At 39.3% G+C, this 17,050-nt stretch overlaps 1 protein-coding gene across 2 annotated transcripts in view; it reads right to left on the reverse strand.

The window, feature by feature from the left end:
• The window catches only part of NFATC3 (nuclear factor of activated T cells 3), a 78,427-nt gene that overhangs the window by 37,565 nt on the left and 23,812 nt on the right, over positions 1-17,050 (reverse strand). For both annotated transcript variants that reach the window (XM_075433799.1, XM_075433798.1), the window contains exon 3: positions 8,031-8,193. In XM_075433799.1, coding sequence (XP_075289914.1) covers positions 8,031-8,193 — 163 coding nt within the window. The remainder of the gene's footprint in view (positions 1-8,030; positions 8,194-17,050) is intronic.

The following is a 17,050-nucleotide window of genomic DNA, read 5'->3' on the forward strand; positions in this document are numbered from 1 at the left end:
CAGTATCCATATAAAAATCCTCAGTTCAAACAAAGAACAGAGAAGGAAATACACAGCTGTTCAAAGAACCATAAGCACTTACTAAGCATTTACTTCAGATGGAGATTTCCTAGGCTTTTCAACACCTTGATAGGAAGAGCATGCTGTAACTAGTTATTGCCTCCTTGACAGTCTCACGGCAGCTCGATGCGTTTCAGCGACTTCTGTATTGCCCTAGGAGACCTCCAAAGTCACAGGGCAAGAAGGGCGAAAGAGGAGAATGAAGGCCCCATTATATGGAGGTGAAAGGAAAGACAAAGCTATTCTCTTGAATTAGGTACTTCTACTTTGGAAGACTGTATGAGTACAGATATGGTATAATTCACCACGAAACCTAAGCAATCCTAAAGGAAAAGAACTTTTCACTTGATAAATTTTATCCCACTTCTAAAGCAAATGAGTATTTAAAAAAAAAAATTCATTTGAAGGAATAAAGCAAACCACGCCTTTGAAATGTTCTGCCCTCTGAGACAACAGGGATGCGACCGACAAGCTTGGAATCTTTTGGACAACAACATCAAAGAGGCACCAGTGCATGGCTTTGAAAAACCAGACATTTCCCCACAAGAACTTCACTTCCGAGTGCTGTGCAGCTCCTTTCCTAAGGAACTGTGAAGACTGCTCGTTTAAAAGCTGAAGTGCTACTCTGCCAAGCTGACCAGCACGCCTATTAACAATGACCTGGGAATAAAAGCAAGGGATGACAAAGATTCCAGGGCATAAAGATGAACATAATTTGAAACAAAAGGTACACAAGGACTAACACCACTGGTATAATTTATCATGAATTCATCAACAGCTGCAGTTTGAAAAGCTTCAAACAACCCATATGTATAACCCCAAGAAATTCAACTTCAGGGAAGTTCTTGAAAGCCAGACTGACCACAGTCATCCCTTGTGGCCTTGCAGAGGTGCAGTGAGGGCTGACCTACACTCTCCAATGGATCATTTAAAAGAAACTGGAGAAATCTGTGGAAGAAAGCTCCATTTTGGTCTGTCAGGCAATACCCCACTTGCTGGCTCAGAAAGTCTTAATAGCACACAGGATTTTTTTTTTTTTTTTTTTTAATTTCATTCTGATTCCGCAACGGTTATTATGTTAAAAAAGTTAGATTTCTGATTTTAAAGTTAAATATGTTAAACCAAAACAACATCTACTTCCCCTTCCTGAAGTGCAGTACTATTTTCTATCACTTGATTATTTGATGTAACTTTCCATCAACTGAGGAAGAAGAGCACGCACATCAAGAAAGCATCCTCCTTCCTCTTTTGCTAAATAAACTTCTTGAGTTGACCGACTCAAAGATTTTAAAAATAGTACAGACCTTCACAATTCTGAAAAAAATAGTGAGATGTAAAAGGAACAAACTTTTAATTAACTATTAGTGGCATGAGTCCAATTTTAAAAGCATTTTAAAGGTCATTGAAGATAAACAGGTCCTGCGAAGGACTAAAGCAAACAAGTAATTGCAAACATCAGTGCATTACTGGTCATGATACTGTAATGTTGACACAATGCACAGAACATCCTCCAAGGTTTAAAAACCTGGATTTCTATTTCTGAAATCTTGCACTCTCACACACTCACTCACTGCTTGCAGACAGGACTGAAAGTGTTTTAAATACTAATTGCAGGCATATTTTGAAGAGTGTTTTAGCTCAGAGCCCTGTCCCATTCTACACTACCCAAAAAAGGACATCAATTCATAAGTAAGGTAGTGTTAGACTAATCGTACAACTTCACACAGTGCAGAATTACCAGTCACCTCTAACTAGCCATCACAATACACTCTCCATCTGCAGTAAGCTCTACACTCTTGAAAAAAAATGTGCTATTTCTGAAACACCAACTCCCAGTGCCAAATTACGCTATGGACAGCTTTTGGACAAGCATTTCCACGATGGAAATAGGTTATTCTCACATAACCTATAGAAAAAAAACATGAATTTCCTTTACTTTGGAAAAAAATTACTACGTTTCCACATTTTAGTACACATACGATACAAAAAGCAGACAATTGTGTTGTCCAGTGTGCTATTTTTAAAGTTTTTCACATTAATTACTGCATTTTCTAGACTGAGCATACATATAGCAGACGCATCAGCAGGGCTTTTACCATCTATTTGGAGGATTCTGGAGCAGAAGATGCCTATATAGTCATCCAACTGTTCTTGAAAGCTACGTATTTTTAGAATCTCACCCAAAGATCAACTTTTTTTCCCAATACAGCTCACTATATGGTTCACAGGCTGAGACTTATCTTCTGGATTTATTTGCGGGTTGTTATCACCAAACAGCAGTAGGCAATTAGAGCTGGGATACAGCCTGCCTTCTGGTGATGTACAAGACAGGGAAAAATTCAAGACAAAAATAAAAATTGAAAAATGAAAGGCAGGAAGAACGGGGAGAATCATGAAACACAGAAAAGGCACGCTGCTTATCAGGCCTCGAGAACAGGGAGAACTCTGATACTACACCTGTTACTCAAGTAGTTAAATGAACTGGCCACACAGAACACCTGCGAAAAGGTGACAGCCACAGAATTACAGGCCAGGAAACACAGACTCATTTAGACAATTCTTCATTAATTTATTTTTATTGGATCATCTCTGACATTGCTCAGTTAGATCCTCTCTTGTAGGTTATCGTTTCTTCCACCAGAACTCAGGCAGAGTTTGACAGACTTTTTGAGAACACATTCCTGTCTCAGAATTTTCAAAGTAGTTAAAAATGAGTTTACTTCAGCTCTATTAGTTTACTTTTTCTTCCACTGCAGGTCTTCAGTCATGACTGCAAGCTCCGCAATCACTTTAAACAGAGCTGACATTCAGTCCCTCTTTCACAGGTCTCCATGAAACCCTACGCAGGAGGTTACTGTTTGCTTGTCAGTGACTAGAAGTGTATAACCTTTCAAATAAACTAGTTTTTATTTAACATTTCTTTAATTTTTGATCTTGCATCTTTCCTCCGCTGTAACACTGCCGAGTTGTCAATATGGATTACACAATGCTTCCCCCCCTCTGTTACTGCAGAACCAACTACAGTAAGACTCGCTTACAGCAGAGGAATGGACAAATCATTCTATCCTTAAACCCTTCATAGTACGGCAACACGACACTTCCGGTACAGGCAAATTCTTAATAGCTACCACCTCCCCAAATCTGTCTTGCACGCATGGGGCACAAGTGCATTCTGTACAGCATTTGTTGCAGACAAATCAGCAATTTTAGAATCAATTATCCTTATCATAGTTCACATCCAGAACCAATTCCACTGTGGTAAAGGACCACAGGACACATACTCCTTGCATACAAGAAATTGCTACAACAAATAGCTGTTAGCTCAACAGTCTCTCAGTACATCACACTGTACGGTTATCAAGAAGAGTATCACGTAGAACACCTTCTTCACTAGTAACAGGACAAAAGACAAAAAGGAAATACTTCTTGTGCGCAACACAGCTTATGGAATTTACTACCAGAAGGTATCACTAAATTCAAAATACTTAAGAAAACTCAGAATTGCAGAAGTTAACATAAATAGCAGGCACACAGTACAGAAACAAGTTTGTTTGTTTGAAAGAAAAAAGTAATTTCAGATCAGAAAGCTAAAACACAAAAGTAGAAAAAAAACCCTATCCTTGAGAGACACTTCTCGTGTGCCCACCTGCTCTAAAATGCTTCTATGTTTTTGATCATACGTATTATCCAAGTGAAGTCTCATGAAGAACCTCAACCATTTTAGATAACAGTAAAAAACTCATTCTAGCAAATCGTAAGTGTAAACGTTATTTTATTATGTACAATTTAACCTATGGCAAGCAGTGATGATCATTCATTTAGTGTCAGATGAAATGTGGCAGCTATTTGTTTAAAAGGCTTCATAGATGGGTAAAGTAAGTACTCTAACCTATTAAATTAGAAAGGTAAACGCAAAGAGTGCTCAGAGGCTTTCTATGGCTTCTGACAATGCAATACAAAATTTCTACATAACTTGGATGATGAAAGTTGAACACGAAAGTTGAACACGCAGCCTTTCTCCTTGTCAACCACTCTGCCACGTTATTTAGTCCTTCCCTGTGAAAACTGTCAGTGTCATCTTGCAGATTCTCTACCAAGGTAAAATAAATTGTTCCAGATGACATGGATTAACTGGAACATACTCCCAAGCAAGTAGAGATTAAAATAATAGGTATCTGCATTTTGCATTAAAAAAGATGAAAACAAGAGCAATTCATTACAGAATTTGCTTCCTTAAAGTCAATGGACTTACAAAGCAAAGCATGACGCTCCACTCATTTCCTCACATTTGGAAATAAGCTGATTAAATGTACTCACAACAGACGATGCCAAATTTGTCAGAAGCTTAGTCTCCTAGCAACAGTTATGGTACAGTGTTAGTAATAGATTACTGACATGCGCCAATAGATTAACGGCTTGAAGCTATGTACTATCTTAAAATCCTTTATTTTAAATAATACATCAACTGTACATGCAGAACTACCGAGGTTTCACAATTTGGAAATTAAATACTCTAGCTTTCTATAAAATAATGTTCAAGAGCAAAACAAATAGTGTAGCAAGCAGAAGCACACAGGCCTTCAGGCACCCAAAGACATGACAGTTGGACTTGATGATCATTGCAGGTCCCTTCCAACTGAAATACTGTATTCTATCCCCCCACATCCTTTCTCATCTCTGACACTCGTTAACATATAGTTATTTCACACAAGAAAATGCCGAGTACTTCATTGTGATGATCACACACGTGGAAGTGACTGGTGTAAAGCTAAGAGCACCAAAAAGAAAAAAGTCAGAAACAAATAGTCATGCATATCGTGACCTGGTTTTGCGTAATAAGCTTCTGGAAGTGCTGGAAAAGACTTCACTTCTGTATTTAAGGGAAGGAATTTTCATCTGCTCACAGCTATTTAGTATTTACTTTTCACCAAACTTGGCCCTTAGCATACTGTTTTTCCCAGCAGTGAGTAAAAAGTTAATAGAAATTGATGTTTTGTTTCATAACAACTTCCTCTCTCCCATCAAGCACAACACTTAATTTCTAATCGAGTTGGAAGAGACCAATTTGCAAAATAGAATATTGATTTACATTTGTATTCATTTTAATTTAGAGGCATAGTACAGTCCATGTGTTTAAGCATGAGACTGTCAGGCACATAAATACTATCCCTGTTTTTAAAACGTCATTCTCACCATAGCAAGGTATTTCACAATTCTAATGCAAATAAATAGCTTTTAAAATAATTGTTGTAAGTGGCGTAGATTACATATCTGTTTTTTCTAACTTGCATCTAGTACTGCAGCGTAGAATCATCTAGCTCTGTAAGCAAAAGAAAGCCTACATATATTTGTCAAATCTTATGAACATCAGCAAAACAAAGCACCCAGGGGAAAAAAAAAACGTAAAAAACCCCATAAATTGAATACAGTTCACAAAAGCTCAGCAGAGACATATTTTGTCAGCTAAAATCTCTCCAGCTTCTGTCCTCATTAATGATGTGTTAAATTCCAGTGCCAGCACCTTGGCACATGAGAGTTATGCCTGCTTGTTCGTCCACTAAGGCAACACAATGCTCCACACAAAGAAACATGCCCGGCCAACTTTCATACTGCAGCCTAGTTCAGGCATCCTCAATTTTCTCTAGTTTGTAGCATAGACTTCCCCGATAAGCACTTCAGCCTTGCCTCTACTCTGCTAAGAAATCTAGTAGGTCTGACAATAGGAGAACGTTGGAGCTGGTAAGGCCATGGTACTGTGACGAGAAGGAAAACACGCAGCAACTTTGCAGGGAACATGAAAATTGGATGAGGAGCTCAGATTGAGAATGGAAATGGAAGGATAAGGAAAGACATTCAAGAAAGAAGGTAGGATGCAGATAACCAGCCCTTTTTTGGAGGGAGGTAAAGGAAAGATACAAAGTCTTAAGAGGAAAAAAGGAGGAATGAAAAAGGTCAAGGTAAGCCATCAGAAAAGAAACAGCATTTGATAAATAGCCCAAAGAATATGACTAGGAGTCGAGAGAAAAATTCATCAGATGAAGAGCTTGGAGGGAGGAGATTGCTTAGGCAAGGAAAAAGGAGCAGATACTCCAAAGTGTTTAAATTCTGCTGGTACATCTTTATTTATGTAAGTATAACATTAGAGCTGTTCCAAAACTGATATAATTACAAACCATGACAGAATTTGCTTGCCAGAGTGGAGGAATAAACTACAGGGAAAACAGCACTAACAGGTTTATACTATAGTACAAGTAGGAGAAAGAGGACAGGGACTGATTACGTGAATCCTATTAGCACTTTGCATCTGGTCTGAAAGAGTAATGAGTTACTTCCAACTATTAGCATAGGATAAATCTATCAAATATATTTTTAATATATAGACTTCTATAGTGAAAGATTAAGGACTGAAACCCTCACTGCTGTTTTTCTGGAAAAGACCAGGAAATATCCTGGACTTGGGGGGAAAAGACAAACTCTGCTGTAACTTTAATGTAATCAGATTAATTTTTTTTTTCCTATTTGTCTTATGAAGATTTTATAATTGTTGTCTGATTTGACTTATAAATAAACTGTTAAATTTTAGTTTAACCTGATTTGGGATTAAGGTAAAGACCATTAAGCACGATTGAGCTGAATAAGTAAAGAGACACTGCTTTCACCCAAGGATGTGGCAAACTGACAAATCAAGGCATATTAAGAAGTCCCACAGTTCCTCAGCACAATCTTCCCCATGTCCAGTGAATGATTGGGTGGGTTCCCTTTCAAACTGCATGAGCCAGCTGGCACCGCAGATATTAAAGGAGACATCTGTCGACTACCCCTAACTAATCCAGAAGCGTTCCCAGCATAAAGTAAGATATTTGTGTACAAACCTGTATTCTGAGAGTCAGACAAGAGCACATCCCCGCTTATGCAGACAGTTCTATCCACAAAACCAAATCTGCACATCTTCTCCTTCAAAGAGGGCATGATGGCAAAGCTTCCTTATGAAAGCCAAGCCTAATTTACCACAACTTTACATCTAATTCTGAGCTCAACCATAATTGGATGGTGTTTGCAAAGTATTTAAATATTAGGCTTTAGATACCATTAGCATTTGGAATATCTAGCATCAGCTAAAGAACCCAGCCAAGGCAACTGTTAACGGCAGGTACCAGTTATGAAAACAGCCAGTGTATCACCACCTCTGTTAGCCAGATGAGGACTGTTGCCTGCACTACTGCATTTTCTTGAAACTGATCAAAACTGTTCTAAGAGACAATAAAGCTCGCATGATTCTGTTAAAACAATGGAAATTATGTCAAAAAAAGAAAGCAAGAAGCAAGTCTTACTTGCCCTTACAGAGAACCAGTCCAAATCCAATGAAACTAGGTGATGTCTTACTTTTTAAGGTGATAGCTACCATTAAGCTGTGAGTATTCACCTTTGGTTCATGCTGAAGAAAGAGAAGAATTAAGTCTAATTCACTCCAAACATTTAAGTGAAAGTTAACACAATTTATGGGTACCATTTCACAGAAATAACCCGATAAAAACATGAACAAGAGGCATTTAGTGTTCAGAAGTTGTCTCAACACCAAAAGAAAGATGGTTTCTGATTCAAATGAAGCTATATTGTATATCAGTATAGCTCCAACTAATCTATTATCGTGACTTTTCTTACCTGCCCCCCTCACTCCTTCCTCCTTGAAGTTCATGTTCAATACGTTAAGTAACACACTATTGCACTGCGAATCCATTCACAAGCATAAAACTGTATACAGCCCTAAATTGTGATATGTGCTGTAACTGCAGCAAACTAAATTTTTAAGCATCTAAAACTAACTTTTGTGTTGAATAAGTTATGTTTAAGGGAGAAAATCTTGCCCATGAAGGACTAAGATTCACACAAGGTAACAATTCACAGCATCGTAAATACCAGTAATTGTAGTTAAAAAATTATCTTCTATTCAAGAAAGCCAGAATTCCTACCTTCACTACAGGGTGTCCTCCAGTAGATGCTTTTACTGCTCCTCTGCTTCCTTCTGTTTCATAGTGAGCTCTGTGGTGAGTTTTAGGCTGGACTTCTATTTTCAGTTCACACTGCCCATAATGACTTGGTAAAGGCCAGTCAAGAGGTGGCAATGAAGATGTGCTGCAATTCAGATAAGCACACTATGGTTAACTGAATTATGCCATTTGGCCGTGGCACAAACAAAGTAACTTCATTGTAAAATACAGACAGTGACGTCATTTTCCTAACAAAGGATGACCAAGTAAGAATGGCTATTAGACTACAACGTTTACCTGAAAATTCCAAAATTTTGCTGGTGTACTAAAATCTTCAATTACGTATTTCTTTTGGGGTTGTTAAGAGTGGAATTTCTTCCTTCCAATACCTGATCAAAAGAAAGGTACTGTACAATCCCCCAGCCCCACATTACCAGTGCTATTCACTAATGCCCATTAATTTCTCATCCTCAAGTACATCAGCAAGCAAATTCAAACGTTGTTTAGAGGGAACAGTCTACATTCAATCTGTAGGTCACCAAGTTTTAACTCTCTGTGTTATTATCTTCCAGCTTGTTGGCTTTGTTTTTCTAAGATTGGTAAGCACTGCACTTTGATAACTATCATTAAAATGAACACTGCATGATGAACCAAAATTTTTAAGCTAGTAGTCCTATCGAAGCATAAAGACTTACTGCAACAGACAACAAAACACCTAAAGTACATGCTTAGCTTATCCACAGATTATATATACCATTACACACAGTAGCAAAGTCACTCCAGGGAAGAAGAACAAAATGCAGTAGTAGAAGTAACATGGAAGAACCTCACAGGCAAATAAGACACATGATATCACCAAAGCTTTTATACCTACCCTTTTACCTGCACAGATTTATAGACGTAGGATTCTAATAAGATGAACTGTCAGATTCAAGTCAGTAATTACCTGGTAGAGCAAATTAATTTTACGAACTTACTCATAAGTTCATAAAATTAATTTATGAATTTATGTTTAAAAGTGAGCGTTTATAGCACTGTGTACCAAACAAGAACACTGACAATAAAAATAAGCTTCTCTTAAAATAGGTTTGTACTGCCTCAGTCTGACCAAGAAGGAAAGCAAATTAGGTTTTAAGGAGATGGACAAATATTGGTTTGTACCATCATCTGAGAAAGCTCAATTCCATTTCTTTCTGCTTTACAAGAAGTCAGGAAAAACCCCACCACCAATCCAAAGCCATGGAAATTTGCTTAAACATGAATAACTAGGTCCAAGAAAGATAAATTATACCTTCTGAAGAATTTAGCTAAGACCTATAAAACACATGCATGATTGAGAAAGAAGATAATGCTTGGACTGAACAAAAAAGAAAAGAAATCTCTGTCTTTGGCAAGTATCTGGACGGACTTGGGCTCAGCCTGCAGCACCACACATCTACCTTTCACTACAAAAATCACTGTCACTAAGCATGGAAACGAGGGAGAAGAAGTGTCACCGCTTGCTGGCCTCCTCCTACAGGAGAACAACCTACAAGCCTATTGACGTGCTGCTTCATGGAGTACACCTCTACTGCGCACTTCGGAAGAGAGCTAATGTTATAATCACAGCCTTATCTCCTGAAGCACCTTTCTGAGAGCAATGTGAGGAACAAGAGTATTTCCCTTTCTTCTTACTGAAAGGAAGCAATGTGAGCAATAAATCATCTCCATGAGCATTCAGTGTACAGCAAAGACTCTTCTTCCCCCAGTAAGGAGGTCTGATGACTGGTCCTTCCACAGCAACAGTATGTACTGGGTAAGAGAGGACTGGTGAGGTCAGCAATAAGAGGGGAAACTGATCGGAATGCAGTATAAGCCCAGTCCTTCCAGATACTTACCATAGGCCAACACGTACTGCCTAAATGCTACTACTGGCTATCAACTACACTTTGCCATTCACTTTTATAGCTACTGAAGGAGAAGAGAACTCCTGTCTTCAGTCTGAAAAAGGAAAGAAAATGTCAGGATTAGAAGATACTAAAAAGACTTTAAAAAAGAAATGCAGCATGTGAGAAATTTTTCTTTAGGATTTCTGGAAGCCTTTCCCCCCATATAACCAAATATTCTACGTTAAAATAGTTGGTATACACAGTGAACAGATACGGTCCCTAAGAGACCTTGGTATAACAGGCACACCACAGACTATATACCAGTCACTGGGAGGTATTACTGAAAGTTTATTATTAAACTCAGTCAAGAAAAAAGTATTTGTTCTTTGCGACCACTCTCCATATAGCCTCTCAGAGAGGTTTACTCCCTCTGCGATTAACTAACAAAAACGTGGCACAAGTGGTATCAGATTCCCATTATCTCCTGAAAAAATATTTGGAATACTAGAACAAACACGGAGACAGGAAAATAACCAAGTCTCAAGATTTTGTCATTCTTTGAAAACAAATAGAAAATATCAGCATGAGAGAGCAAGCAAGCACACAACACATGCGCAGATGTCTAGAACTTCAAAAATTTGGAAAGCTTTCAAAACACAGTTTTCCAAATAAATTACCTAGCCTTTGAGGCTGTGCTGCATCAAACTGATGTTTTCTAGATGTAGCAGGCTAGAGAGTTACAGCTGCTTCCCTTTGGAGTTTGATGTTGGATACCCAAACTGTTGTTTCTCTATGAATATTTTTCTTGCTGTCTCCATCACCCTCAACCTCCCAGCAGTAGTGGAATCTTACAAAGATTTTTTTACACCACGTAGAAATTAAATTCAAACCAGTAGAATCACGTCAGTGTTTGGGGGACAAGAGGTAACAAGTTTCCATACATTTTGAATAGTTCTCAATATGAAGCAATGCTATTTTTGTACAAGATGCTGCATATGGGAAAGTTTGCAGCTGCTAGCTTTATGGCATTTAAGGATCTGTTCTCAAGAACATATTGTTCAGTCTACACAGTCTACAGGTGAGGATCAGCAGTAAAACTGCTGGACTTTTAACTCACCACGGTTATTTTGTTTATTAATTGTAAACTGTGCATTGACTCCCATGATCGCTGAGAGTTCGGAACTTACATAAATTCAAAATATAGTGCTGCATTACTCTTAAAATAGCTGGAATATGTTTAAGAAGCTCAGCCACTTCAGAAACGTGCAAAAATGTGGTGTTCCAAAAAGATTTCTGTCTCCCCCAGCTTACACACAGCACAATAGCATCTGCATTATTGATAAAGCCACCTAACTTTGCATTCAGAACACAGAATCCAGATCAGCTGATGACTGTGGGGGGTTTTCAAGTCACTTTAGATCAAAAGATTAAAAGAAATAAGAACCTTTGTTATTTAAAACCACTCACTTCTCAGACTCGATGGGGGAGGAACACACCTGTAGACACTTCCACATGTTTCATACAAAATTCTACCTGCTTCATCGCCAAATTACTGTTACAACAGGTTGTGACCTAGTCTTTGACAGAAGTTTCTCTACTTTTTTTTCTTTAAATGAATAAAAACCTAATTAACGATGCAGTAACCTACTAGTAAAGCACCAAATCACGTCAGGAAACAGAAATAACGAGTGACAGTCATTCTAAAACTTTCATTAAATCAAATCTTTGCATGTTATTGAAACGGCACTAATCTGTAAACCTACAAATGTTCTTCAAGTAATATCAAGAGAGTTTTATAATCTGATTAATGCAAGCCTCCAAAAGCTCATACTCCTATCACATCAAGATTAAACGCTTCAGAGAACAGCAGCTATTAAAGGAAACTCGTAAGTAAAGAAGGAGCCCTTCAGTAGCATCCTCAGCAGAAGCCACTGCCTTTAGAATTATCACTTCAGTAATACTTTTATCAATATTAATTTAACAGACACTTTCTTCCTCTGCAACCATTCTCTCTAAAACAGAACTGCCTCAGAGTGCACAAACTGATGAGGAAAACATCTAATGTTCAGCATTACTGAAGTCCATATGGACGCATTTGACTCGTTTTCAGACCTGCAGCAGTCAGGGCCCAGCTCATGGGCTGACTACGCCTCTCACACAGGAAGAAACAAACCCCAGAAACAAGATAGCTTGTACACGTGGGACAGAAGGAAGAACAAAGCCTGTGAGAGCCACTAAAAAGAATCCAGTAAAAACTTCAAACAGTTACCTTCCATTTGTAGCACTTTTCCTGGGCAATTCATTGGACAAACAGCTGTGCAAACTGCAAAGGCCGGTACCTCAGCTGAAGCACACGTGTGACGAGCTCAGTTTTACTCTACTGCTCTCCCAGACTCCTTGCTTAGAAAGTTTTTGAACACAGGTGGAACTGATATAAGAACTCATTTTAACCACTCCATATGAGCACATCCCTGCCTCTTTGTAGTCACTAACTCTAGTAATAACCTTTCAAAGATACCCACTAGGATCTCCAGATGCTTGTAAAAGTTCTTATTTCCTTTGCTGGTTGAGACTCACAGATCTCCTAGAGTGGTTATTTTACTACTTCTTAGTTGCAGCAAAAATAACATTTTCCACTTACAGCTTCTTCCAACACATCAAAATCTGTCACTGTGGGAAAAAGCTCACTGACCATACAACAGATATTCCACATCTTTTCCTCATCCCACTTTTTTTGCAAAGATTAACCAACAGCTTACCCTGTGACAAGTCAATGTTGCAACACAGAAAACATCTGAGAATCTCAAATTGTAACTGTGATCCAATACTTGTGGTCCTTTTCAAGAATGCTTAAAGAGCCAAAATACCACTGTGGTTGCTCTTCACCACCTGGAACAACGCAACATTTACCCTGGTGAAGTAACTTTGGGGTTAAGAATTTTTGGGCCATTCCAGTTGCCACGGTGGTTTATCAACAGACTTTTAAAATTCTGTTTACACTCCAAATATCACTGTTCTACTACTAGCAGACCCACAGTTAACTATGCTTGCAGAGTACTGATACAGTATACTGCCAAGAAAAATCTATAATTTCAGAACAAAGTAGAGAGTTGAATCACATGTACCGTACAAAGGCCCCATATTCAACACTACCTGAATTTCTCTGGATTCATTAATAGTGTGTAAACATTACACCAATAGCCTAGCTTATTAAAAATCTAAAAGGTTCAAAGTTCTCCTGCTTGTCTAACTTCAGTGGGTCTTTATCTTCAAAGTCAGCTATTTGCAAATATTCCCACTGTAAAGTTTTGCTAACATAGCATAGCTGGTGTTATTTCTATTTATCAAAATATGATAACTACTTACAGAATAAGTTTGCCTATAGTCCACTTACACTGAAACAATTATTCTTCTCAAAATTAAGACCAAAGTCCCAATAGTTATGTTAAAAATAGAATTCTGTTCCTCTCCCCAGACTTCCAAGAGGATTCAGACAAGAGAAGCAACTTTTCCGAGTATTCCGCCATCTATCTGTATATTTAAACTATTTTTTTTCTCTGAGAGAGTAAGCAACATTGTCAGCAATCCCACTTTCCAGAGGTAACTGCAGGTAAAATACTCTCACATTGCCATTAAGTATCCATCACTAAAGAGATTCCTGAACTGTAAATTCATTTATCAAAGCCTCTTTATCACCGCTGGAACAAAGAAACTACTTGATATCCTGTTACTTCTCAGTGCTCTAGAATAAATTTGTGACACAGTGGTCTGAAAAGGAACATCAGTTTATACAGTAGTTTTTAAATCAATGTATAAGTCTCTAAGAATTCCATGAGGGAAGACACAGTAAAATAAACTAGGGTTTATTTCAAGATTTTTGCCCATTAATTAATATTGCCTGGTTATCTTCCGGACACAAAAGTACCATTTGTTCCCAACAAATACTTCATGGGTTAAAGAAAGAAACAAAAAATGAATGACTCTTTAAGGTTACTACCCTACAAAGTGTCTGCTTGAGACACAAACTAGATGTTCAAAACCTACTTTACAGAATCCAAAACCTACTGTTCCACTGGCCATTCATGTTAAAAGTCATAAGCTTACAGCAAAAGAAAACAAAACTACAAACCTAAAAGCAAAACCAGCAGAATGCCCACCATTTTCAATTGCATTGTCACTGACCACTCTTCTAACATAATGCTCCGTGTTGCCTGCATCAGTGCTGGCCATGGCTGTGCTGGTTGTTAACGCCAGGACACCGTAACCACAGCTGTTGACGCTATAAATGCTGCTGATCTCTTATGAATTGTACTTTTAGTGACAAGTCCTCACCAGAAGTATTATATTGTTGATTGCTCAGTAGACGATTCCGGGTCATCCCTATACTCTTTTTATTCCCCTTGATCAAGTTAAAAAAAAAAAGTATTGTAAAACAGACTTTCCAATTTTTCTTTTTTGCACTTTCTGGAAATCTTGCAACTGTAAACCTGTTTCAGGGGAGATGGATCAGACACAGAAGATAGACATTGTAACTGAGAACATTAATTTCTGTAAAACAAGTATACACATCACTTCAAAATACTATTTGCTACTCATCTTTCTAATAGAGCAGCTTTGTACACAAGGAGGCTAACGGGAATCTAAACAAGAAAATTTTAATAACTGGGATCAGTCTTGGAAGAGCGTACCAATATTACGTGGTTTTATTAAGTACTTTCTAAACACCCACTCACCAGAAATTTCAAAGTTTCAAAGACTTAAGGATACACTTCAGATACTTCACATGAGCATACTAACCCCTTTCAGATGGTGTCTCAGTGTGAGAAAGTGATCAAATTCAGGATATTTGAATACGAACAGACTCTAAGAAGTAACACTTTCTCTGCTATTCTTCCAGACTATTTGACTGACATAGGCTATCTAAATAAGAAACTGAACTTGAAGCATCTATGTTTCCCTTCCAACAGCCAATAGAGAATTTGGGAACAGACTGAAAGAAAAGAGAATCCAATTAATAAAAGAATCTGAAATAATTTTATGCAAAAGCCTTTAAAAGATGAACATGAATTCTTTCTGTAAAACTCCAGTTCTAACAGTAGACTTGCAAGAAAAAGTAATAAAATCAGCATCTTCATGAAATGTTGGGGTAATAAGCAAATGGGGAGGTCAGATCTACTATCACTATATTAAGATCCCCCAAATAAAGGGATTTTCCAAGTGGAGGGGAGGCAAACGTGACACACACAGATAAAGCCATTTCATATCCATCATCTTGGGAGCAGGGTGGGGGTGGAAGAAAGTGGTATCTTAAAATACCAGTAACAAGAGTAACAATGTAATAAATTGCAGAATCACAGAATGGTCGGGGTTGGAAGGGACCACTGTGGATCATCTAGCCCAAGCCCCCTGCAGAAGCAGGGTCACCTACAGCAGGCTGCACAGGACCTTATTCAGGTGGGTTTCGAATATCTCCAGAGAAGGAGACTCCACAACCTCCCTGGGCAGCTTGTCCCACGGCTCCGTCACCCTCAGAGGGAAGAAGTTCTTCCTCATGTTCAGATGGAACTTCCTCTGCTTCAGTTTGTGCCCATTGCCCCTTGTCCCATCACTGGGCACCACTGAAAAGAGTCCGGCCCCATCCTCTTGACACACAGCCTTCAGGTACTTGTGGGCATTTATAAGGTCCCCTCTCAGTCTTCTCTTCTTCAGGCTGAACAAGCCCAGCTCCCTCAGCCTTTCCTCATAGGAGAGATGCTCCAGTCCCATAATCAACTTTGTAGCCCTCCGCTGGACTCTCTCCAGTAGTTCTTCATCTTTCTTGAACTGGGGAGCCCAGAACTGGACGCAGTACTCCAGATGGGGCCTCACTAGGGCAGTGTAGAGGGGGAGGAGAACCTCCCTCGACCTACTGGTCACGCTCCTCTTAATGCACCCCAGGAGACCACTGGCCTTCTTGGTAACAAGGGCATAATAAAATAATCAAGTAACTTAATTGCTGAATATTCTGTAAAATGACCAATTTAATCTGCCATCTAAAGAGTGTTCATCTGCCAAAGTACTTGGTTAATGACATAATTGACAGATACCTTCACTATTCCTAGACAAAGAAAACAGTGCCTATTTTTTTACCTGTTTGAAAGCACCCATTGAACTCGTTCTATCCATTGTCACTTGTCTAGACTTCTCTTTGACTAGCAAGCAGAAATGGGACCTGACAAGATGCATCCCAGAGTCCTGAGAGAGTCGGCTGATGGAGTTGCCAAGCCACTCTCCATGATATCTGAAAAGTTATAGCATTCCAGTGAAAACCCTGTTGACTGGAAAAAGGCAAACGTTGCACCCAGTTTTAAAAAGGGTAGAAAGGAGGACCTGGGGAACTACCAACCTGTCAGCCTCACCTCTGTGCCTGGGAAGATCATGGAACAGATCTTCCTAGAAGCTATGCTAAAGCACATGGAGGACAGGGAGGTGATTCGAGACAGCCAGCATGGCTTCACCAAGGGCAAGCCCTGCCTGACCAGCCTAGTGGCCTTCTATGATGGCGTGACTGCATCAGGGGACAAGGGAAAAGCAATGGATGTCATCTATCTGAACTTCTGTAAGGCCTTTGATGGGGTCCCCCACAACATCCTTCTCTCTAAATTGGGGAGATATGGATTTGATGGGTAGACTGGACTCAGTTTTGGGTCCGGTCCTGTTTAACTTCTTTATCAATGCCCTGGATGAGGGGATTGAGTGCTCCCTCAGTAAGTCTGCAGATGACACCAAGCTGGGCAGGAGTGTCAGTCTGCTTGAGGGTAGGAAGGCTCTGCAGAGGGATCTGGACAGACTGGATCGATGGGCCGAGGCCAACTGTATGAGGTTCAACAAGGACAAATGCCGGGTCCTGCACTTTGGGCACAACAACCCCACGCAACGCTACAGGCTTGGAGAAGAGTGGCTGGAAAGCTGCCTGACGGAAAAGGACCTTGGGGTGCTGGTCGACAGCTGGCTGAACATGAGGCAGCAGTGTGCCCAGGTGGCCAAGAAGGCCAATGACATCCTGGCTTGTACCAGCAATAGTGTGGCCAGCAGTAGAGAGGGGATCATGCCCCTGATCACTCAGCACTGGTGAGGCTGCACCTAGAGTACTGT

Source organism: Opisthocomus hoazin, chromosome 12, assembly GCF_030867145.1.
Source record: "Opisthocomus hoazin isolate bOpiHoa1 chromosome 12, bOpiHoa1.hap1, whole genome shotgun sequence".
NCBI lineage: Eukaryota > Metazoa > Chordata > Aves > Opisthocomiformes > Opisthocomidae > Opisthocomus > Opisthocomus hoazin.